This window comes from Eublepharis macularius, chromosome 5 (genome assembly GCF_028583425.1).
Source record: "Eublepharis macularius isolate TG4126 chromosome 5, MPM_Emac_v1.0, whole genome shotgun sequence".
Lineage (NCBI taxonomy): Eukaryota > Metazoa > Chordata > Lepidosauria > Squamata > Eublepharidae > Eublepharis > Eublepharis macularius.
The window spans coordinates 26,065,118-26,091,014 of NC_072794.1; the positions used below are offsets into that span (position 1 = coordinate 26,065,118).

General features: G+C 46.7%; 1 protein-coding gene and 1 long non-coding RNA gene across 2 annotated transcripts in view; one reads left to right on the forward strand and one right to left on the reverse strand.

The window, feature by feature from the left end:
- The window catches only part of ACBD6 (acyl-CoA binding domain containing 6), a 172,390-nt gene that overhangs the window by 142,100 nt on the left and 4,393 nt on the right, over positions 1-25,897 (forward strand). The window contains exon 7 of the mRNA XM_054981553.1: positions 7,024-7,054. Coding sequence (XP_054837528.1) covers positions 7,024-7,054 — 31 coding nt within the window. The remainder of the gene's footprint in view (positions 1-7,023; positions 7,055-25,897) is intronic.
- LOC129331162 (uncharacterized) lies at positions 16,030-20,002 on the reverse strand. The gene is made up of 3 exons (XR_008597100.1): positions 19,915-20,002; positions 17,243-17,353; positions 16,030-16,806 (listed from the first exon to the last, which is right to left on the reverse strand). It is a non-coding gene; the product is annotated as an uncharacterized LOC129331162 (long non-coding RNA).

Below are 25,897 nucleotides of genomic sequence, written 5' to 3' on the forward strand. Positions count from 1 at the left end.
TTTCATTTTAATCATTCTTCTGATGCAAAACCCCACCCCCGTTAAGCTTCCGTGTTCTGTGACCATAGAATGCCATCCCTCCTTATTGTGGCATGTATGTAAAAACATAGTAACGATACGCTGAAGTTACGGGTTACGGGACACCATCATAAACATCTTTGTGTTTCAGTGCAAGAAAGCAGAGGAACTCCCACAAGAATTAAAGCCCTGGGAATACTCTGCATGCTCTCTAATATTTTGTGATTTTGGATTAAAAATGTTAAGAGCGATGCTTATACGTATTAGCCAAGATTCCTAAATTATCTTTTTTGCTTCAGTTTGTGCAGCTCTATTCCTCATCCCCTTTTGCATAAACAGAAGTAGTATAAATAACAACAGTTCTCAAAGGTGTGTTATCATTTCTGTAAACAGTTTTTTCTCTCTCGTAGTTGTTCATGTGACCCTCATCTTCTAGGCATGCTGGAATTTCCACTTCTTGGGCAACCGTAGGGAATCTGGGTGTGTATTTGAATTGATTTAATTTAATGTTAATAATAGGGCAATAAATGCCAAGAAGCATAAGGTTGCTAGCTAACTTCAAAATGGCTAACAATTGAAAACTGAGACAAACAACTTACCAGATTCATAAGTCCTTTTTAAATGCAAGAAAGTACTTGTTCAGGATGGCCTTAATAACCTTCTAGTCAAAAGAAATGTGATACATAAAATCATGATCAATTAACCATTTTCCCCATATTTCAGTATTTCTTAGTTCTTGTTGATAGGTACAGCTCCAAATGAGCTACATTTAGACGGTAATTCATACTGGAACAGAACTGAATATAAATAACTGGCAAATATCTCCTCTTCTTGCTTAGTAACTCAAAATGAAACTTAATTATCCTGCTCAATTTCCAAGAAAAAAAACCCTGTTGTCACTCAGTTCCATTTGCTTATTTATAGTTGCATTTTATGTAGGACTCAATCTCTCATAATACTTGCCCAGACATACTTTATCATGTTTTCACATAGAAAGCAGTGCTCAACATTATTGTAGTATGAAAAGACTTAGTCTGAAATTCCCTGCATATCCTAATAACTTCAGGCACCTTTGGAAATCCATTCCGTCTTGTATGGTGCTTACTGCTTTGTGAAGGGCCAGTAGCAATTGTATTATTTTCACTAAAGCTGTGGGACTTATTCTTCATGCCCCCAATGTCGTAATAAGTTTTCATGCTGAATTTTTCCAGAGCAAAGCATCAGGTTTTCTTTCTTTTGTCTAGCACATTATTTGGACATTGCTATGTCTCTCATTAGACACACCACTTGAGACAGTAAAAGCCAAGATTGCAGCCCCATCCAGGCATTGGCAAAACTTAATGGTTATCTAAAAATCAGCCTCTTCAGATTTGGTGGATTAAAATTTCTTCATGTGGAAAAATATAAATCATAAATCTAGAGAACACCAGCAATCTCCCAGTATCTTGTTGATAACATTCAGCTTCAAAGGACCTCTGAAGTGTAATCTAACATGGGTCTTTTTTATTTTAAATGTTTCCTTAAAACTTTGCTTCAGTTAAAGAAAACAATTTGGTGTTTTGAAGAATTTGCTGCAGGAATGATGAAAGCTAATCAAATGCTACAGAGTATGTGTGGATATTCAAATTATAACCTCGAATTCAGAGAAAGCATTACTCTTTCTGAATGTTAACAGAACTCTTGCTTTCTAAATTTGCAGGCTTTTACTTTTAGTGGGTGTGTGGGAGGGTTCAGCAATCCCCCCCCCCCCCGGCTTCTTTTTATTGCGTGCATTTGAGAAGACCCTTGGATTCTCTTTATGGGAACACCAGCAGCCGATCTCAGTTCATAGGCAGGCTAATATGCTACAGTGGAGGCTGATGAGTACTCTGGTATTAGTCAGTTCAGCGTCAGCATCAGCACTTTGAATTAGGCCTTGAAACAAATTAGCAGCTTCGCTTGTTGACGTAACACTGGCATTATATGCTTTCCACAGCAGGTAGCTGCATAGAATCCTCACTGCTGCAATCTGGACTGGTTGAAGTTTGGGGACAGTCTTCAAGGCCAGTCTCATATCTAACTTACTGCAGAAGTCTAACCTGGATGTTACTGAGGATTAAGGCATAAGTCACTGGTCAGATCTGCTCCACCTGGGAATGGCCATATTTAGCAAACCATTCTGTGCTGTTCAAAAGCACTACTGGTCCCATCAGCAACCTATGACTGATCCAGGACCACTCTTAGATTGACTTGTAGAAAGTAATGCATTTCTATCCAGTATCGTTAATCTCAGCTCTCCTTTATCCCTGACTAGAAACACTTCATTCTTATCTGGATTACATTTCCCGGTTTGCCCACATTCCAAACCTTCACTGCCTCTACGCCACCTATTTAGGTTTTCTGCCAGCTGTCTGAGATCAAGTGGAAAGAAGAGAGAGAGTAGAATTTGACTCACATTTTGACAACACTGGACTCCAGTTCTCCAAACAACTATCCACAGCAGTTTCATGTAGATGTTAATCAGTGTGTGAGACAAGATAGAACATTTTTAAGCCATTGGTAGAGTAATGTTATCCTAGGTGCACATTCTGAGACTTGCACACAAGGAAGAACTGGGAGCTACTACAAAATGGTGCCTCCAAGTCTCAATCTGCTCAGACAATCTAGGAGTATACATTGTTGAGGAACACTGGATATGGACTAAATGAACTTTTCTGTTGTTACTTAAAAGCTTTATTATACAGTCAGTTGATTTCTTTCAGGAATACAATATAGTCATTAAAACAAACTGTAGTATTTGTTTATGTTTGGTTTACAGAATTCTCTCAATATCCAGGATCTATTCTCAATGGCTACTTTAAAAACATCTGCTCTTTCAGTAATATATAGATTTTCCTCAACAAGGAAAATAGTAACTAGTTTTCCTGGTGAATAGGCTAGTGGTAACTTCTATGTTAATATCATCTGATTTGAAAGAGGGATTTTACGAGATTCAGTATCACTAGCTCTTGACACTTTTATATACTTAGTAGAATTTATATTAATGGAAGCTGCAGACTTTTATTGATGTTGTGGCAGCAGTAATGCAGATCTTTTGCATGCATTTTGGTTCTGTCCTCAGGTAAGGCCTTTTTGGAAAGATGTTTAGTTAAGAGATGTAACTGTATTTTCCCCTGCCAACCCAAAAGTGATCCAATTGCATTATTTAAAAGATGCTGTTCATAAATCTGACTTTAAATGGATTAAGCAGAACAAGACTTCTTCACACTAATTTCAGAATGGTATAGAAGGATCTGACCATAGTTCTGATTCCAAGTTAACACACTTCACAAGATCTGATAGTATACAGGCAAGTAAGTTTATTAAGATAAGAGTTTTATTAATGTCTGTAATGGAAAGTTTAAGCCAACTTTCAAGTCAACACATATTTTGAGATTTTGCTTTGGTCTGTAATTCTTTTAAATTCTGTATATTGATCGCATTACATTTTGTGCTCTTTGAGTTATACAGCAAAGGAATATTTAAAAAGTATACCATGGTTGATGGTATCAAAAGCTGATGAGAGAGCCAGAAGACCTAATAGGAATATACTTTCCCCATCAGATGCCTGGCTCTAGTCCTTCAGTGAAACAATCAAGGTGATTTCCATCCCATCTCTTTGTTGGAAGCCAGACTGAAAAGGGTCCCTGTAGTCCCTTACCCGACTGTGATTTTTTTTACTTTCTGTGCACCCCCCCCCTCCCCTATAAGTCACTGGAAACCAGCTTCTAATGAGCAGATTTCCAGTTAAATTGTAAAAGAGAACACATTTTAAATTCTTTATTACTAAACTACTAGCAGAAAGTATCTATTATAAGTGGGTTCACCATTTAAGATACAGATCAAACAAAATGAGAAATGGGTAATAATTAAAACTAGAGAAGCAGCAGCTGAGGAATTTTTAAATGCAGATGGACCAAATAAATAAATGAATAAGACTTGGGCCGTAAGTGGTTGGAGCGTGTTTTCTGTCAGTCAAGGCTGAATACAGGCATTCAGCTTTACTAGGGGCAATAGAGCCCAATATGGTAAGGGGGTATAGGTAGGGGGTGAGTTTATCTCCTGTTTCCTGTATCCTGCATTAAAAAAATAATAAATCCACACAAATATACTTCTCCTGGAAGGTAGAGAATCCTGGGAAAAGAAGAAGAAAGCTTGTTCTCAGTCTCTCGCTCTCTCTCTCTCTCTCTCTCTCTCACACACACACACACACACACACACACACATCCTATTTTCACTATGCTAGTAAGAATTTTAACTGCACATAAAATGTGGATGTCTTTCCAAAGAGCACCGTTTCCTTTCCAGAGCCGGATTACAAATCAGGGGCACAGACTGATCAACATTCCGTCAGCAGTGACTTCTTAGGTTGAATAATCAATGGGTCTTCTTTATCTGTGCTGTTTGCTTTGCCTGGCATAATCTTGATATGTCCTGCCCAAAGGTCTGCATTCCCTGCAGGAAAGTGAGTGTCTTTACCATTCTGGAAAAGTCATAATTCTATTAGTATACTGCCTGAATCTGAGTCATAGCGAAGAGCATTATTAGCTGAGGAGGGTTGGAGATTAATTCCTGAGTGGACTGGTTTCTGAACAATTACAGCAGTATTGCCTAATACAGAGCACGTTACAAAATTTCTGAGTCAAAAATATGTGCAAAAATTGTTGGTTCGGGTCCTCAACATGATCTTCTGGAATAGTAATACAAATATGGGATTCTTGGAAATTACAAATAAGACTTCCAGAAAAAACCATGTTTTTACGTGTTCTGGTGTTTACTACAAATGCAACTGGTGCTTGTGTTTTTCTTTGGTTCTGCTGATTTCCTGGACCCAGGGAAAGTGGTTCGCAGCCCACGCAAGCCAGGTGCAGGGCCTGGCAGAGCTACAGTTCTAGCTTGCTTCTTCTCCTTCCCTCCCTCCTTTGTTGGAGTAGAATTGAACCGTGTGGTCCAATACACTTGATCCATGGGAGTGTCTTTAGTGGGCAGGCACCACTAGCATTCCTGCAATTTTGGTATCATTTAGTTGAAAAACAGCCACTCTGCCCCCCACCCAAAGTCTCCCATAGGGAATAATGGGGGAGTTACGAGAGAGGACAAGGAGGTTCTCAGCAGAGGAAGCCTTCCTCACTTTGCAGAAGGAAACAAACAATATACCACAATTAAGGATGGCAAACATAGTTTTCAGAAGAAAAGTAAGATATTTTTATTACCAGTCTGTAAGAGTAGGAAAATGAAATGAATGCAGACAGGTTGTGTTGTTGTTGTTTTTAATGCCGGTGACTGGCCAGTGGTCTCCTGCTAGGCTGCCACTTGACCACCATTTCCCGCACATAGGAATCAGTAGAGAGGAGTGCTCAGAGAGGCACCTACCTCTGGGGTCTGTAATATCAAACCTCTTTTGTTCACTCTGTTAGAAACTTAGGTGGTCTTTAGATTAGAGGGAAGGCTGTGTTCTGTGAAAATTTGGTGCCATTATCTTTATAATCAGCTCCCCAGCAGATGGGGTCCCCGAACTCCATAACGTGAAAAACCACAAGGATTTGAATCCTGAGTTGTTAATGTTCAACCCAGAAATAAGCAAGGTTAAAAAAAAAATCTCCCTAGATCCAAAATTTTTTTTGGCATGCACCCCTAATGTCTGAGATTCACTTGTATTCAGTCTTGGAATAGGGAGAGGATTGCAATCTAGTTCTTAGTAAACGATATAGCCATTGCTGTTTCATTCACAATGTAATGGATTGGGCAGCTGTGAGCAGCAATGGAACAGCTGCTGTGGTTTAGTACAGTTGAGGTACTACATCATGAAATGTGTTTGTGACTTTTCCTTGCAGGTTGGGCATGCACAGCTATAAATATGCAGTGTGCGCTTGTTACTGATAGTATTTGGCCTTGAAAGTTACAGTGACCTTTATGTCTTACTGAAGTGGTCAGTTTTGTTGCCTTTGGAATGGATGAGTTGATGCTTTAACATAACATATTTATTGCAAAAAAGCTAAAGGGAACGTTCCTTCCCCACTGTGTCTTTAATCCTGACTTGTATGTGAGCAAGGCTGAGACATGAAAGTATCTCTAGAATGCTGTTCCTATGCTTTCATGCTTTGTTGTTCCACTAAAGCACTTCAGATTAATAAAACGGCATTCGTTTTATGGGGTGTTCTCTGGAGAATCTCAAAGCATGAATATAAGAAACAGAAAAGTGAAACAGATTCTCTGGTAGGCTGTTCCTGTGTGAGCTATACCGAAGTAAAAGCTGAAAATTGTTGCAGGGTTAATGATGGTGTAAGGGCTTAGTTCCAGCTGTGCCCACAAGGCCTAATAATAGCTCTGACATTGAAACATTGGTGCCTTTTTGGCTCTTAACAGCCATGGGTACTGGTTGCAACAACATGAAACTACCGCCAAACATAAGAACGCAGGAGAGTGAGGAGTTCATCTTGCCAAGAAAATGATCGCCTGGTGCTGCTTAAACTATAACGCTGGGTTATCTGTTGTTGCCACTTGTCTTGTGACCTTTTTTTTCCCATTCAAGGCTGTTATGTGCAGTAGCCCTGTCCTGTGCCGTGAATACACTGTATACTAGCATGTGCTGAAGCTGGGAGCCCTGTTGCAATAATGCAGCAGTGGATATTGGAGTCTTGTATGGGAAATGTGCCCCTTCAGAGTTCCGGCTAGGGTTTGGGCTCGTAACTTGGGCAGTGGGATTAGAAACATTGACAGTTGTGGAAAGTAGGTCATTGCGATACAGCCTGCATTTCTTTTAACTTCAATATAGGTAATTTTTCGTATCCTGAGCTGTGAAAAACAGGAATTAAGGTTCAGTAAAAGTCTCTAGCTGCTGTTCATCTTGGATGTGAGCTGTGTGGGCTCATTTAATAACTTATGACTCAAATGGGGGTGTACATCAAGAGGGATTTACAATGCCTTTTAAAACATGTTTGTGGGGATGCCGCTAAATCTGGTTCTTTTTTTTTTCTTTTTTTAAAGGACGATGAAGGCCAAACTGCATTGCATTATGGTAAGTAGTGGATGTTTGCCTCTTGTCATGTGGACTGCATAAACAATAGCTTAAGCTGACTGCATCATGCAACAGAAGCAAATGTCTTTTATTCAAAACAGTAGAGTTCATTTCTGCAAGCAAAAATATTGTATCTTTGACATAAGGCCTTTAATGCTGATGCAGTACCTGTCCTGAAGTAAATAATACATTCTAACTGAGATGTCCTTGGATAACTGGCCATGTATAACAATGACATTTTATTTCCATTCGTTTTGTGACCACCGATAGATACTTCTGGCCACTATCACTCCTTTTAAAAAATATTTGTATCAAACCAAGGAAAGGAGTTTTAACTCTCCACTAACCTTAGACACACCCTGGAGTGTGCTCTTCAGCCTGTATTGGTTCTTGTGTGTTTCAGGGAAGCATTGAGATCAGGAAAACAACAGCATAAGGAAAGGTTTAAATCCCTCTCTTCCCATTCCATAGCTTCAATATGAATCTGACACACATCTATACTTTTTTTTTAATTGGGAGGTCTTTCGTGGATCTCATGTCACATGGTGATTTAGCTCTTAGCCAAGATACTTTCGAGACCTTTCACTATTCTCTTAACTTAAATATTTTTAGAAGGTTGCTCATTTGTTTATTTTTTTCCTACAGCCACACAATGCATGTATGAAAAGCAATGTGCCAAGGAATGAAAACGTTCTATCTTCTACCTAGCCTAGTAATAATAGTGGGGCCAGAAGGGCGCTTTCAGACACGATGGTTAGATTGATCATGCCGTGTGTCACTAAATTCCATTATAAGCCACTTATTGTTCAAAACATTTTAATAGAAAAATGGGTGAGCTAAGAATTCCTTTATTTGGAGTACTTTTTGTTATTTCACACCAACTCTTCTTACGTCCTTTTGTAAATCTCTATTGATAACAAATTCCAAAGCAGTTAATGCACACAAAAGGATACATGCTGTTTGGACATAACTAGGGGTGTGCAAGGAAAAAACTTTCGGCTTTCTTGTTTCGGGATTACCCGAAACAAGATTCTCTACCGGCATTAGCCGAAAGCCGAAACAAGAATCTCTTTCGGGATTCGGGATTCGGCATTATTTCGGCATTCTTTCGGGATTCTTTCGGGTTTTTTTGCTGGGAAAATGCCTCCGTCTTTCAGGACGCCTGGAGGAGGCATTTTCCCACCAAATAAGCCCAAAATTGGTGGGGACCTTCCTCTAACCCTTCTCTAACAACTACCCAAGTTTCAGACAGATTGGACTTTGGGGGGCCATGTTATGGCCCCCCAAAGCAGGTCCCCCCATCCTCCCCATAAGAAAGCAAAGGAGCAGCATATTGTTAGCATGCTGCTGCTGATCTCTCTTCATTATTTCCTATGGGGAAAAAATGAAGAGGCAGGCTTCCTTTGCCAGGGGTGGCATTTTGCATGCAAAATGCCCCCCAGCCCTCAGGGGCCCTTCTCCCACCCCTCCTCCCACCCCCCACCAAGGCTCAGCCTGCTCCCACTTGGGGGGGCCATTTCATGGCCTCCCCAAGTAGGTGCTCTAATCTCTACCACTGACAGCTGGGGGAGGCTTGTGTTGCCAGGGGTGGCATTTTGCATGCAAAATGCCCCCCAACCCTCTGGGGCCCTTCTCCCACCCCTCCTCCCACCCCCCACCAAGGCTCAGCCTGCTCCCACTTGGGGGGGCCATTTCATGGCCTCCCCAAGTAGGTGCTCTCAGCCCCTAAAGTCCACCCCTCACAGCCCCACACAAACCCAGTTCCCCCACCCCAGCTGCCACACACAGACCCAAATCCCCCCAGTAGCCCCTCACAGACCCAAATCCACCCCCACCTGCCCCACACCCACCATAACCCCAGGAACAGGCTGGCCTGCCCTCCCCTTTTGGGAACCCCTAAACTCTCTTTCCCAGGGCAGTTCTGCACAGACAAGGGGTGCCACAATGGTGGCAGTGCCAAATCGTCCCTGGGAAAGAGCACCTGCCCTGGCACACAGACAACCACCCCCCTGACCCCCCCACCACCCGCAGAGAAGGCTGGCCAGCCTGCCCCATTGTTCCCTATGCTGGGAACCAACCTCCCATCAAAGAAGGGAACACAGACACACAATCATTAAGTTTAAAAAACCTTTATTTTCTCATTTTCAAATTACAAGTGGTCAACAAATCACAACATATTACACTTATTGTCCCTCATAGCACAACACAACACAATTAACTACACATCAGAGAATCTTAAACACAATTTTTTTTTTGAAATGGACAAACAGTAAAGTTTTGAACATTACAACAGGTCACATAGTGAGCGGGCACAACAGGGCATGGAAACAGAAGATGATCATAATAACTACCAGCCTAATACAACTCTCCCTCCATAACATGACTTAATGGGGGGGAACCACAGCAACAAAATCCCCCCCCAACCCTCTGGGGCCCTTCTCCCACCCTTCCTCCCATCCCCCCACCAAGGCTCAGCCTGCTCCCACTTGGGGGGGCCATTTCATGGCCTCCCCAAGTGGGTGCTCTGCTCTCATCTCTACCACCGACAGCTGGGAGAGGCTTGTCTTGCCAGGGGTGGCATTTTGCATGCCAAATGCCGCCCTTCTCCCACCCTTCCCCCCTACCCCCCACCACATGCATTCCTTGACAATCAAGAAATCTGGAGTTAAATATAATGTGCATGTAAGTCCCTCAAAGACAGAAGCAATATGGAGGTAATGACCCATTTGATTTCCACAACCTCAGACACAATTAGGGATCCGTTTCCCCTTGGTGGGGGATCCCCCACTCTCACCTATCACCCCGAAGGGGGAAAGTCAGTGAATGAGCCTTCAAGGTACGCTCCAGGGGCTGCTGCCGTGATGTCACTGATGTCATCTGGCTGCCCTGAGAGTATGCCTGTGCTTTGCAGTGGGCTGATTTGGGCCCTACAGGCCAAAGCAGGATCCCTTGTGGCCCAAATCTGCCTGCTGTGAATTGTGCGTGCTCCCCAGCCTTGTGTGATGATCACATCACCTCCTAGAACAAACATCATCATGCCAGAGCATTGCCATTAAATGATCATGCGTGTGTGAACAGACCCTAAGTATCCTGTAGGCTTCAGTGATGGTATAGTAATGTTTTCACTCACATTATAGAGAGAGAGAGAGACAGAGAAGGGGGGGAGGCACTGAAGCTAGATTATTTCTTCTATTTTACTGTCCCCTTCCAAAGCCAGGGTGGCATTGGCACAATGCCCCCCTCCCCCCGGCCAGAGCCTTAGTACCAGTATGCATTGACAGGCCCATGCATCATAGTCCTTTTTGAGACCCAGCCAAGTTGTGCCTTTTGGAGAAAAATGTTCAAGTTGCTGGTGGGGGTATGAACAGTTTTTAGATATCCACTGTAGTGCAATGGCTAGAGAGTTGGTCTAGAATCTGGCAGACTCTGATTCTGTGCCTTGTAGGCTTGATGGATGTTCTTGGCTCAGCCTAAGTAAACAATTGTGTTGTGTTTTCCAGAGGCAGTCTACGTGATTTTGGGGCCCTGGACAAATGTTCTGGACGGGGCCCCAGAACCAGTGCCGCCCCACCACTGGCTCCTTGCCAAGGCCAAGCAATTTGGTCACCTAGGCCCCAGATAGAGTGGGCAGGAGTGCGTTGTTTCCTTCCTCCCCCCCCTCCACCCCCTCCAACAACTAAGAAGGCCATCGGTGGAGTCACTCCAATGTGAGGCATGGAGCAGCTGTCTATTGTTAGCCTGGTTGTGATGAGGGTGAAACAAATCAAGGGAGAACAGCAATGTGTAAACCACTCTAGGTTCCCATGGGGGAGAAAACCGGGGCATAAGATAAACCTTTAATTTGGTGGGGAGGGGGTATATACATTTTATGTGTATGTGTCTGTATGTTTTATGCATTCAAATCACTTGTGGTGTACTTTAGAATTATATTGAGCTCCACAGTATCCCAAAAACCTTGTCCATGTATTGCAAACCGCAGTCAATCTACCACATCTAGGGTATTCTTCTTTTCCCTACTGCCTTCAATTTTTCTTAGCATTATTGTCTTTTCTAGTGAACCTTGTCTTCTCATGATGTGACATAAGCACTATCATCAATTGATATCTTCAAGGGAGAAAGCAGGCCTGATTTGGTCTGGATCCCACTTACATGTCTTTTTCGGAGTCCATGGTACATGTAAATTGAAACTTTCTTCCCACTTCACAGTGTGAATGCTTTTTCCTCCTATGAGCTTAGTCTAAATTTTACTGTACTGATACTGCTCATTTGGCCAAAAGGCCTGCCCTTGATCAATGCCACATTAAATACTTCATAATAAAAAAATGTTTTTAGAACCATTTAAAAGTGTCCTTCAGTGCCATACGCTGATTTAAAAAAACATAAGCTAAATGTTTGGGAACACAACCAGATATGTGAATGACTGAAATGCAGCCCAATCCCACTGCTACTTAAAATCCATTTTTGATGGAGGTCTGGATTGTCTTACATTGGTGTCATTGGGCTTGGAATCAGGAACCTGGAAGCGTTCCATGGGGGCTACAACTTTCATGCCAAGGCTAAGAGGGTGGGAACGGGATCTCTCTGGGGTGGCAAACTCTGGCCTTGGAAGTTACTGGCAATTTGGGGGTGGGACTTGTGGAAAGGAAAATCTGAGTAGGGATCTCCCCCAGAATCCATGGTCCGCATTTGCCCTCTAAAGAGATTGCCCTTGGAAGCAGCCAGTTTCTCTGTAGGGAACTACTCTCTCTAACCTGAACTCAAGCCCAACCAGGAGTTTGGCAGCCCTAGGAAAATTTCAGAAAAAGATGGCAAAGGAGGGCCAGCAACTGATGGAGGCATGGAAGCCCACACCAGGACAGTAGCAGGGGCCTACTTGGGCACAAGGGACAACCAGTGCTCTCATCCCCCATAGTCCACTCCTTACAGCCCCACACAAACCCAGTTCCCCCACCCCAGCTGCCACACACAGACCCAAATCCTCCACTCAGCCCGTCTCAGAACCAAAACCACCCTCAGCTGCCCCACACCCAGTACCCCAGGAACAGGCTGGCCAGCCTGCCCCATTGTTCCCTATGCTGGGAACCAACCTCCCATCAAAGAAGGGAACACAGACACACAATCATTAAGTTTAAAAAACCTTTATTTTCTCATTTTCAAATTACAAGTGGTCAACAAATCACAACATATTACACTTATTGTCCCTCATAGCACAACACAACACAATTAACTACACATCAGAGAATCTTAAACACAATTTTTCTTTTGAAATGGACAAACAGTAAAGTTTTGAACATTACAGCAGGTTACATAGTGAGCGGGCACAACAGGGCATGGAAACAGAAGATGATCATAATAACTACCAGCCTAATACAACTCTCCCTCCATAACATGACTAAATGGGGGGGGAACCACTGCAACAGGGTCCAGCAGAACCTATGTCATTTCCTGTGGCTGTGCTTTCAGTTCAGACACACAAAGCTGAACTGGGCACTTCCAAGGCACTGGACAATGGTATTTCTGGAGCAGTTCTGCAGAGGTCTCCCCCCACCCCCACACCAGCCTCAGAATTTACCTGGGAACATCTGTGAGAGATCATCATTGGCCGGTGCCCATCCACCACTCTACCCGCATCCCCCAACCATGCAAACCCAACATTAACATCAAATTTTTTTTTTTTTAAACATGAACATTCAATCAACTTTTAAAAAACATAATCACAACATTTTTTTTTGGTTTTTTTTCCTTTTTTTTACATGAACGGAACATCAACTTTTAAAAAACATAATCACAACATTTTTTTGGGTTTTTTTTTTTTATGAACATTCAATCAACTTTTAAAAAACATAATCACAACATTTTTTTTTGGTTTTTTTTCCTTTTTTTTACATGAACGGAACATCAACTTGCAAAAAACAGTACAACAATTCTTCTACAATTTTTTTTTACAAGGAGTTCATCTGATAAAAACACCTAAGCAATCCCTATCTAACCTGTTTCTCCCTCCAGTAGCAATCCATGTTTCTGGGGCATTATTTCTCATAATAAATTTGGTCCCACAGGGTATGTCTCAGTGATGGGAGATGTTTTGAATACCCTGGGGGGGGGGCTTTCAAATTGCTGGGTGTTTTCCCTTTGCCACTGGTTCCTAACCACCCTCCCTCTACTGGCCGGTTTTAACTGTATATACAGGGTTTTATACAGGGGAGAGCGCGATTCCAAAGGATTGGACTCATAGAGGATGCAGGCCACAAGTTGGGCTCACCTCAGTCACTCTGGAAGTCCAGTCCTGAGAAATCGAAGAGGCGAGAGTTGACCTTCAGGAAGGTCAACTGCTCGACTCTCCATGGGAGAAGGCGAGTGCGATGTGGGCCGACAATGTCGCCCGCATGTGAAAAGACGCGCTCGCTCTCCACGCTCGTCGGAGGGCATGAGAGCAGCCGCTGCGCCTCGAGGGAGAGGTCCGGCCAGACCGACTCCTTCCTGGCCCAGTAGCTGAGCGGATCGGTGGAGAGCGACTCGCAGGGCTCCGCGAGGTAGTCCCTGACCATCGCCTCCGCCGGATCCTCTCTCACGGTCCTCACGACCCCAGAGGGGACGAGGGCCCACCGGAGCATCTCCATCTCCATCGGCACTCCGGTGGTGGCCTCGGGGGGGGCCTGCGCAGAGGGGGCGTCAGAGGGACCCGCACGGCAGGGCCCCTCTTGCGTCCCCCCTGTCGACAGGCGTCCCCTCTTGGCCTGCCTGCGCCTCACCCAAGAGCAGAGCCCGTCTCTGGCTTGGGTGAGGTTCCCGTCCCGCTCGGCGAAAGTGCCCTTTATGCGCGGGTCACACATGGTCGCCAACATGTATGACTCTTCCTTAGTGAGAGGAGTTAGCCTGGCAGCTATGCCCTGCTGCAGCCTTCTCACTAATGCGCGCACCGCTGGAACAAGGTCAGCACGGGGCGCGACCCGGTCTGCAAGGGTGGCCAGATTCCTCTGGAGCGTGTGCACCAGGGGAATGACCAGACCGAGGGTCGCCGTGTCTGACGAGACCGCCACAGTGAAGTCCTTGAAGGGCTTCAGGACCTCCACTGTCTGGGTGATGGTGAGCCAATCCTCCCGGTTGAACTCACCCACCTGACTCGCACCGCGGTGCTCGGAGAGCCACGCGTGGAGTGCGGCCTGCTGCTCCACCAAGCGCTCAAGCATGGCGCAGGTGGAGTTCCAGCGAGTGCTGACGTCAGTGATCAGAGCGTGCTCTGGCACACCTGTCCTGACCTGTGTCTGGCGCAGTTCGTGCGTGGCCTTCACGCTGCGCGAGAAGTGACCCGTGAGCCTCCGACATTTCTGGACAAGTAACTGGAGTTCACGGGTCCGGGTATCCACGGGTTCCTTCGAGGAGCCCAACCCCAGCGCATCTCTCACCACTAGGTGAAGCTTGTGAGCGGCACAGTAGACGCTCTCTCGGCTCACTAGATGCGCCGCTGCCCTCATGTTCTTGCCACCGTCCGTCACCATGCATCCCACGGTGGCGGGTCCCTGGCCTATCCACTCGTCCAACTGTCTCCTTAAGGTGGCAGCGATGTTCTCCGCCGTGTGGGACACGTCGAGCACCTCGGCGTGAAGCAAGGCCTTGCAGTAGCCGGCCTGGCGGTCTCGCATCCTTCCCTGTCTAGCTGTGCTAGGCACCTCCCCCCGGCCCCCACCCAGAACCGACTCGGGTTCCCACCAGTGAGCAGTAAGCGAGAGGTACGCTTGCTGCACACTTGGGCAGGTCCAGATGTCCGATGTGAAGTGCACAGTTCTCCCGGCAACCCGGGACAGCTGTGCCTTCACATGATCCCTGGCAGCCCTGTAAAACGAGGGCACCACCGATCTGCTCAACGACGTGCGAGCAGGGACGGCGTACCAGGGAAAGCAATCTTGGAGCAGCCCTGAGAAGCCGAAGTCTTCAACTACGGAATACGGTTGCCCATCCACTGCTATCATGTTGACGATGTGGCGCGTGATGCGCCTGCTCGCCCTCCGGATCCCCTCTCTGGGCACACTAGCGCCCTGCATACCAAGCATCTCCGGGAGAGAGGCTTGGCGTCCCTTTCCTGCAGGTACCCTTGGGGGGAGAGCACCAGAGGAGCCTGCCTCCTTCTGGCTAGCTGGCGGCCGTGCGGCGCCACTCGAACCCTCCTCCCGAAGAAGCACCGCCTGGTGGTGCCTCTTCATATGGTACCTCATCCCAGACGTGGAGAGATGCCACACATCTTTGCCACGGCTGACGCGCTGCCTACAATGCAGGCACAGGGCTGCTCGGGGATCCTCCGTTGCCTGGAAGTGCTTCCAGATTTCGGAGGAAAAGGGCATCCCACGCTTCCCAGGAGAAGCGCTTTCGGGACCACCCTGCGGCACCTCCTGTGAGGTGCTCTGGCCGGACACACCGTGTCCCACTCTCGGCCGGGCAGGTGGGGATGGACGAGGCTGAAGGGGCAGAGATGTGGGCTCTTCCACCACAGTCTCTGCCTCTTCCTCCCGCGTCCTCTCCTCCTGCACAGCCGCGAGAGGCCTGCTGCTGGCCTCAGAGGAAACTGGGGTGGACCGCCCCAGGGGGGGTCTCACGGGCAGTTCCTCCAACATCCTCTGGGTTCCTGGGGTGAGCGGGAGCGCAGGGAAAGTCATGTGCTCCGCGCCCATCCCAGGAGACACCACATGCTGCCCCTCCTCCAGCAGCTGGCTCGCAACCACTGGAGGAGGAGGAGCCTCAGCAGCAGGCCCCTGCCCAGTGCCAGCCCCTGCCTCACGCACCCGGGTTGGGGGTGGCCCTCCAGCAGCTGCCTCAGGAAAGAGAGTCTTGCGAACCCTCTTCCTGTCACCAGAAGCCAGGCTGGTGAACGGCAGCAGCGCAGGGGAGGGCCTCCTCCGCTCAGATGGAGGGGCTGCCGCAGCAGTCCCCCTCCCCCTCCCCTCCTCCCCTCTAGATTTCTCCCTAGCCTTTCCCCCGGGGCCCCTCTCTGCTTTCCTCTCCGACATACTTTCCCCTCCCAAATTCAACCCTAACTAATCAGAAAAGATTTAGAAAACAAAGGTCAACTTTGTTTTCAAGACCTAACTAACCTGCTCTAAATCTGTGCTTCTAGTGGCTCTGTGACTTGGAGATGAACAATCAAGTGCCTTTTTAAGCAACCCTATTTATGTCAGGGAACCTGAGCCTGCCAATCAGCTGAATTCCTCTGGAATTGAGCTGGCCCTAAACCCCAATAACAGGTGACAAAGCCTTAAACACTCACACACTAGTATGCCCGGGCCGGCCTGGCACCACCACGGGTGCCAGAGATGGGCGGTGGAACCCTAGTTATGGGGGCACTAATGGGAAGCCTATTGACAGCTATTACAAATTTTTATATATATATATATATATATGGAATTCAAACCTAACACTCACTCACTAATGCTTTCCCTGCTGAGTCCCTATTTAGTTTTTTAAAAAAAACTAGGCTCGGTTTCCCTAATAATTATGTTGAGGGCAATTATCCACTGATCACCTACCAACTGGCCTACCTACCTAAGAGACACTATTTAGCGGGACCGATGTATCTGTGGTATGTCGGTGTGGGGTGTGGATGTGGTGTTTTGAAGATGAGCCTCCCCCCTCCCAAGCTAGCAAGAACCCACCCCCAAGGCCACCCAAATGTGAACCCGGACTCGCTCACAGTAACACCAGTCCTGCAGTCCAGCGATGTTCAGGCGGTCTTGCAGCTGGTCCTCCTCTCCTCCACGATGCTGTCAAGAAAATTGGAAATGTTAGCAGAGTCAACACCACACGCCGCACACGCAACCCCAAAATTCAAGGCCCCGTTGCACAAGCCAAGTCAGCCCCCCCCCCTTAAAGGCTAGGGCCAACCAGCAGCAAAACAAAACACATCCACCCAGCAGAGCTTCTGGCCTGTGCAGGCCAGAAGCTGGCACACTCATTTTTTAGTCCTGTGAAACAGCAGTTCATGCCCACCCCACACTCAAACTTGAAAAATGAAACATGAAAGAAAGCAGGCACTGCGATCAATGCTGGCCCCCCTAACCCCCAAACAATATCCTCTTGCCCAACCAGAAAATGCCCCCCCCCCCGGCCCAAGCCATAAAGACAGAGCCAAAGCATATGCTCGCAGGTAGGCACAGCAGCAGACATAAGCTCAAAAACCAAATTTAACAACAACCCTACCAGTCCACCAGTGCAGATGTCCAGCAATGTTGATCCTCCACGCAGAGATCTGCAGGCCGATGTCCACCAAGTGCAGTCCAGTCCAGAAGAGGTCCACCAACGATAAACAACCTGAATGTGAAGCAAAACAGTGAGTGCCAGGCCAGCAAACGGGAAGGGTTACCAAAGCCGGAGCAGCAGGCCTGTGTGTGGGCCGAAGGCTGGCACAGTTGATCAGGACGGAGCCTGTTGGGAATCCTTGCAAGCAGGGGACCAGACACAGAAAAGCAAGCCACACCATTCCAGATTGTGAAGCACAACTGTGAGTGCCAGGCCAGCAACCAAAAAGGGTTACCTTGGCCAAAGCAGCATACCTGTGTGTGGCCCACAGGCTGGCACAGTTGATCAGGACGGAGCCTGTTGGGAATCCTTGCAAGCAGGGGACCAGACACAGAAAAGCAAGCCACACCATTCCAGATTGTGAAGCACAACTGTGAGTGCCAGGCCAGCAACCAAAAAGGGTTACCTTGGCCAAAGCAGCATACCTGTGTGTGGCCCACAGGCTGGCACAGTTGATCAGGACGGAGCCTGTTGGGAATCCTTGCAAGCAGGGGACCAGACACAGAAAGGCAAGCCACACCATTCCAGATCGTGAAGCAAAACTGTGAGAGCCAGCCAGAAGAAAGGCTTCTGGCCTGTGTAGGCCCAAAGCTGGCACACTCTTGTTTTAATCTTAAAACAGTGGATCGAGCTTAAAGAAGGCAAGCACAACAACCAATGCTGAACCCCCCCCCCCACCATCAAACATTGTCTGCCCAACCTGTCCCCCAGGCCATACCTGTGTGTGGCCCACAGGCTGGCACAGTTGATCAGGACGGAGCCTGTTGGGAATCCTTGCAAGCAGGGGACCAGACACAGAAAAGCAAGCCACACCATTCCAGATCGTGAAGCAAAACTGTGAGAGCCAGCCAGAAGAAAGGCTTCTGGCCTGTGTAGGCCCAAAGCTGGCACACTCTTGTTTTAATCTTAAAACAGTGGATCGAGCTTAAAGAAGGCAAGCACAACAACCAATGCTGAACCCCCCCCCCCCCACCATCAAACATTGTCTGCCCAACCTGTCCCCCAGGCCATACCTGTGTGTGGCCCACAGGCTGGCACAGTTGATCAGGACGGAGCCTGTTGGGAATCCTTGCAAGCAGGGGACCAGACACAGAAAAGCAAGCCACACCATTCCAGATTGTGAAGCACAACTGTGAGAGCCAGCCAGAAGAAAGGCTTCTGGCCTGTGTAGGCCCAAAGCTGGCACACTCTTGTTTTAATCTTAAAACAGTGGATCAAGCTTAAAGAAGGCAAGCACAACAACCAATGCTGAACCCCCCCCCCCCACCATCAAACATTGTCTGCCCAACCTGTCCCCCAGGCCATACCTGTGTGTGGCCCACAGGCTGGCACAGTTGATCAGGACGGAGCCTGTTGGGAATCCTTGCAAGCAGGGGACCAGACACAGAAAAGCAAGCCACACCATTCCAGATTGTGAAGCACAACTGTGAGAGCCAGCCAGAAGAAAGGCTTCTGGCCTGTGTAGGCCCAAAGCTGGCACACTCTTGTTTTAATCTTAAAACAGTGGATCGAGCTTAAAGAAGGCAAGCACAACAACCAATGCTGAACCCCCCCCCCACCATCAAACATTGTCTGCCCAACCTGTCCCCCAGGCCATACCTGTGTGTGGCCCACAGGCTGGCACAGTTGATCAGGACGGAGCCTGTTGGGAATCCTTGCAAGCAGGGGACCAGACACAGAAAAGCAAGCCACACCATTCCAGATTGTGAAGCACAACTGTGAGAGCCAGCCAGAAGAAAGGCTTCTGGCCTGTGTAGGCCCAAAGCTGGCACACTCTTGTTTTAATCTTAAAACAGTGGATCGAGCTTAAAGAAGGCAAGCACAACAACCAATGCTGAACCCCCCCCCCCACCATCAAACATTGTCTGCCCAACCTGTCCCCCAGGCCATACCTGTGTGTGGCCCACAGGCTGGCACAGTTGATCAGGACGGAGCCTGTTGGGAATCCTTGCAAGCAGGGGACCAGACACAGAAAAGCAAGCCACACCATTCCAGATTGTGAAGCACAACTGTGAGAGCCAGCCAGAAGAAAGGCTTCTGGCCTGTGTAGGCCCAAAGCTGGCACACTCTTGTTTTAATCTTAAAACAGTGGATCAAGCTTAAAGAAGGCAAGCACAACAACCAATGCTGAACCCCCCCCCCCCACCATCAAACATTGTCTGCCCAACCTGTCCCCCAGGCCATACCTGTGTGTGGCCCACAGGCTGGCACAGTTGATCAGGACGGAGCCTGTTGGGAATCCTTGCAAGCAGGGGACCAGACACAGAAAAGCAAGCCACACCATTCCAGATTGTGGAGCACAACTGTGAGAGCCAGCCAGAAGAAAGGCTTCTGGCCTGTGTAGGCCCAAAGCTGGCACACTCTTGTTTTAATCTTAAAACAGTGGATCAAGCTTAAAGAAGGCAAGCACAACAACCAATGCTGAAACCCCCACCCCACCATCAAACATTGTCTGCCCAACCTGTCCCCCAGGCCATGCCAAGAATAAACTGCAACACCTTTTTGCAGAGGCAGGCCACAGCAGCACATTGCCCAGCATCAAAAAAATTTACAAAAATTTTAAAAAGGCCTACCAGGTGTCCTCTCAGGATGTCCAGCACAGTTGATCCTCCAGGCAGATGTCCTCCAGGCTCCAGGTGCAGTCTCTCTTCTTCTCCTCTCTCGGTCACAGCTCAGCAGCAGCAGCAACAGAAGTGTTCCAGACAGTCTTGCTCCAAATTTAAATCCCCTGCTGCAGCCTCAGCCAAAGATTTAAATCTATTGGCTGGCATGAGAATGCAGCAGTGGGATTGGTGACTCCTAAAGTCCCCAGTCCCCTGCCTTTCCCCACCCACACTCCAAGAGCCACCCTCCTCCTGCTCCCCCTCCCCTACCTGTTAGTTTTGGCGGGAATCTCTGCTGCTTTGCAAATGCAAAGTGCAATGCAATGCTTGCACCTTGCATTTGCAAGGCAAAGCAGGATTCCCTATCCTCCTTTGCAAGAGGGGTGGGGGGTGACAGAAGGAGTGAGTGATTCACTCCTTCTCCCCCCCTCCCCTCTGCTAAGAGCCTGCAGGAAGCCTTTGCTTCCAGCAGGATTTTGCTAGCCGCTTGCTAAGGCAAACGGCTAGCAAAATCAAAATGGCGATTCTCGAATGCCGAAAGAATGCCGAAAGAATCCCGAAACGTTTCGGGTTTTTCTTTCGGCAATCCCGAAACGTTTCGGCATTCCCCGAAACGTTTCGGGATTCTTGAAGAATGCCGAAACACTTTTGTTTCGGCATTCTTTCGGCATTCTGAATGCCGAAACGCACATCCCTAGACATAACTAATTCAGATGACACCTAGGAGTCTTATAAATTCAGAGCAGACTCTCTGTTTCTGGATTATGTTTTCTCTGGTACCCCCTTGGCCTGGATGCAACCCTATCCAGTAGCACCAATCAAACCTTACTTGAAGCTTGACAATATCTTGTTAGTTTAATTAATCACGGTGACTTGGCTCAGACCTGCAATCTCCTGAAAATCCTTATGTATTTATTACTTGTTCTGTATAATAAAGCCATTAATTTCAACAGACTTGACTGTAGGCACAATCCTCTTCTCTGCGAATAGCCTTTCCTCTTTGTTGCGGCTGCACAACAAACCAATGAGTTAACCAGATACCTGCAAGTGGGGATGGAGAAGTGGGAGCTGAGCTTATCTTTCTTTTTATGAGGGTGTTTGGCCTGACAGCTGTCCTTGCCTTGGCAGCACTGGTGATTACAGCAAGTGTCAAACTGCATCCTTAGATAGGTAATAAATCCTGGTTCGTTCTGATTAAACATGGGTCAGAGCCATTCTGAGGTTAAGTGAAGGACAGCTCCTCGGTATGTTCCCCTCAAATGGGCGGCATGTTATGAAAAGCCCAAAGTGCCCCCCCCCGCTTTCACTTCAATATCTTCTAACTATTGGTGCTCCTGTCATTTTGTGGTCAGTAGAGCGGTGTCTTTGAAAAGCCCAGGATGTGTGTGGTCTCCCTCCTGAATGGCCTGTTAGCCTTGTAGTCCCCGCCTGCCACCCTCCCCCCCCCCCCCACGCACACTTGTTCCCCACAGGGAATGCTCAGATGATTGCCTGTACGTCTCCCAGAGGAAATCAAGGTTTCTCCTTGCACTTGAAGCCACGTGGTTTTAGAGTGGGCTGGCTCTCTGTATCCTCCTGGGCTCTTTCTTCCTTGTTGAAACACCATCTGCTGTGCTCTGTCTGCACTGTGGCAGGGCAGTGGGAGGGGATGCCAGAGTGGAAATAAATAATAAAAAAGAGAAAATCTATCATGAAAACCCTGAGGATTAATGGACTTGGAAGGCAAACTGCGCTGAATGAAAATTCATCTTCACCTGTGCCTGTGTCAGGACTCCTTCTCTGGCACTTGACAAATAGAGGTTCCCAGGGTATGCCATAAATTCTGCAGCTGTTCTAATCTCCAGGGGCAGCTTTGCACTCTTTAGAGGTGGGCTGATGTCCTCTTGGGTTTCGCAGTGCAGTGGTAACACATTGTCTCATTTAGGGACAACTCACTCTTGGGAGCTTTCTCTTTAGAAATGCCAGATATCTGTCCATATGGCTACTCCTAAGCATCAGGCCCTCGGTCTGTAAAGGACCTCTGGTAGCATTAGTGCAAATGCACTTTCAAGCAATGTGGCATCTGCCTCTACTCAGCTTAATGCAGGTCTCTTGTGGAATGATGGCAATCATTTAGTGGGCTGGATTCATTCCTGCCTGCCTTGTTTTGGTTTGTTTCCAGATAAGAGTTGAGATACCCTCCTGCCAGATGATCTCCCTGCCACCTTACCTGGAGCTTGCTAATTTTTAAGACTGTCAACAGATTGAAGGTTTTCTAGTTAATTTATTAAGTTTAAATCCAGTGTCAAATGAATAAAACTGGAATGGAAGTGCCCTTTTAAAATATTGATAGAAATTTACTCCTTTGTTTATTGAAGCTTTCAGTCACATAGAGCAAAAGGCCATCTTTAATGTTTTCTTTTTCACTGCCTAAGTGACACACTGGAACCAAAATGGCTTCAAAAACTAAGTGTGTGTGCCACTAACTCACAGCTCTGCTGATTTAAAATGGACCTCTACATGCAAGCAACCAAGACAATTCTCTGGGCACATACATGAAAGTAAGCCTCATTGAACACCACTGAAATGGCTTACTTCTGAGGGCACAAACCCAAGGCTCCCCTGGAAAGGCTTGGGATGGCACCAAGCCCCAATTCTGGCATGTGTTGGAGATACACCAGTGCCAAAAGTGGGTGTCACTAGGGGCATGTTAGGGGATGAGTGGGGTCTCGTCAGCATCCTAAACGCTCTCTTCCCCAGATCCTGTCCCCAGTGCTGTAATGGCAGCTGCACAAGAAGGGCCATGTTTAAATACCCCTGTTGAACTCAATGGAAGAGAAAGCCAGTACACACTGCCAGCCCTGCCTACACAGCCGTGGCAGAGCTTGGAGCTCCCGAGGAGCCCTATCACAGGAGGAATTTGAAGGAGGGAGCCATCCCTAGTACTCTCTGTGACTAACTGCAGAGTTCTCTAAAACCACATCTCTCGTAAGGTGTATTGATAAAAAATCAGCCAGGACAACCATATCCCAGATGATAAGCTATGCCTCTCTGCCCTCATGATGAGGACACTGCAGGATGCGGCGTTTCTCCTACTGGTAAGCTGGAAACATCATTCGGGGCTCTGGAGTTTTTTATGCAGCAAATACATCCCATTTTTTTAAAGAGGAAGAGAAGGGTGATAAGCAAACGTCTCCATTGTTGAAAGAGCTTTGTTTATTTTTTAAAAAAATCTCTGGAAAAGCTCCTTATAAATGTGTTATTAATGTGACTTCATAATCTTGCCCTGTTTACCACAGCAATAATTTGCAAGTGAAGGGTCCCAAAAAGAACCCGCAGCATCCATATGCAGAGGCAGCTGCCTGCTGCAGTTCTGTATGATGCCCTTGCTTCCTTCCAATCGTTCTTCTAGGGGTGGGTGATTCTTCCGTGTCTCTGCTTTGCGTTGGAATTGAATGAGCCAATTCTGATGCATGGCAGAATTGCATATGCAAGGGGGAAATTGGTGCCTGACCTCTAGATCCCCTGATTTTTGAGCCACTCCAGGCCTGTTAAATCTTTGTTTATGGGGTCACAGCAGGGCTAACAAAAGCCATAGCCTGAAGGACTCTGCAGAGAGGGCTTGGAGACCTGAGTTTTGGTTAACAGCGTCAAGCCAAATGGACAATCAGTCTTACCGAATACAGCAGCATCTAAAAATCCCATGTTTCCCCCTGCATTGTTCCTTTAAATAACCTCCAGCTATGCCACTGTCCTCTTTTAATTAAACTTTTGCTTCTTCCCTCCTCCTGTGTCAGCTAAAGAAGACAACAAAACATTCAAGATACTTTGTAATTACTACACCTAATTGCAGAAAGGAGTACACCACTAATGTGTTGATGTCTGAAATATAATTAAAAACAGTAATTAGTGTTTAACAAAGAGCCTTCTTGAAAGTATAGATCCCCTTGGAAATTTCAGTGACTTAGTTGCTTTAGGACAAATCTCCTGGCCAGATCTTGTGCATTCACTGATAAAATCCACTGAAACCCTGAATTAGTCTAAATGTATTTGATATTTGCATCAGTGTTCTCAACCAGGCTTTTGTTGAGGCGTTCTTCTTTCAGACCATCTACAGCAAAGAACACTGCTTATACCCTTTGTGTGGTTATGGGAACTATAGCTTACATCATACAAATACCTTCTGATTCTGAAAAACAAGGGCTAAAGTGAAGATTAACAAGGGGCAATTCTACCTGCAGAGAGATCTGGAAGTCCAGGGTCATGGTGGATTCTCTCCCCAATCCATGCAATATTATCCTTTTAATATACTACTGAGCCATAGTTACACAGGCAGGGCACATACTAAGCTTCTGCCCTTATATACCTGCAGTTTCCATACTTGAGCCAATTTATACACCGCTCGTTTTCTCTTCAGAGGCTACCATTAACCCTAGTTATACCAGCGATTATGAGGAAATGACTGTGCTATGGAACCATAATCAAGCAGCTAGTGAAACTTCCATTTTAGAAATAGGCCAAGAAAGTCAGAAAGTAACTAAGACTTTCTTACTCCCATTTTCAACCCCAAAGAAAGGTTCTTACAAAAGCTAAGTGCTCTACGCGTGGACTTCCATCATTTCCACTTTATTGAGTATGAGATGGATATGTGTGGGAGGAGATCTACATTATCCCCATTTTAAGGAGAAGTTAAAAGTATACTCCTCTGAAATGTATTTATTTACTTCATTTGTACCGCCTTTGTCCTCAATGGTGATCCAAAGTGACTCACACGGTTCTCCTCCCCTCCATTTTACACTTTATAAGGATAAAAAGTTAGGGAATACTGATACTGTTGTTGGATCTTCAGTGGACTATACTGGGAAAGTACTGTGGCTTACTTCTTCCTATGCATATAAACAACCCTATATCGAATCAGACCACTGCCCCATGTAACCCAGTACCTTCTACTCTAGCTGGCAGCAGAGCTCCAATATCTCAGAACAGGTATTTCCAATCCTGCTACCCAAGGTCTGTTCAACTTGGAGATGCCAGAGGTTGAACCAACATGGCTTACCTACCTGAAACTGTTTAAAAGTGGAGATTGTTAAGAGAGTTTGTAAATCACGTTATTTATTTCTTATTTATTTATTATATTAGATTTTTAGTCCACTCTCCCTGTCAAGCACGCTCAGGCCAGAGCACAACATTTTAATTTACATAAAAACACATAGAAGCAGGTAAAACATTGCAATAAAATTTAAAACACTACATACAATAAAAACTTCTCCTCAGATGGCGATGGAAGAGTTACTTCATTTCAGACATGGCCCATATATCCATATCTATAGATATACATAGGGTGGTGGACAGATCTTTTCAAGTCAAGTCAAGTATGGCTGGTGGGGGCCCAGCCTAGCCTCCGCCATACGCCTGGCGGAACATCTCTGTCTTATAGGTCCGGTGGAAGGATTTCATCAGACAGAGAGTTCCACCAGGCCGGTGCCAGGACCGAAAAGGCCCTGGCTCTGGTCAAGGCCCGGCGAGCCTCCCTAGGATCAGGGACCACCATAAACGTTACTAGAATTGTGATTCAGCATCATATGAAATGATCATACAAGTGAAGCCAGGACCGAAAAGGCCCTGGCTGTGGTTGAGGCCAGGCGAGCCTCCCTAGGGCCGGAGACCACCAAAAATGTTACTAGAATTGTGGTTCAACATCACATGAAAGGATCATGCAAGTGAAGCTGTATCCTATATGGATTTATGCCTTTTTGCAAACAATGTCATAGTTCAGATATGCTTCTGCAGTCCTAACTTGGCATGCAGATGGTAAAGAGAGGATTGCTTCTCAAGCCACTCTTCGTGCTTGAGTACAGATAGCTAAGTAGTGAATGTCCCTATTCAAATGTACTGTAGTACTCAACCGCCACCCTTTGCTCCAAGCCCTGTCCTCTCACAAAAGCTCCACCTCCCTCTTCCCTCTTACAGTCTT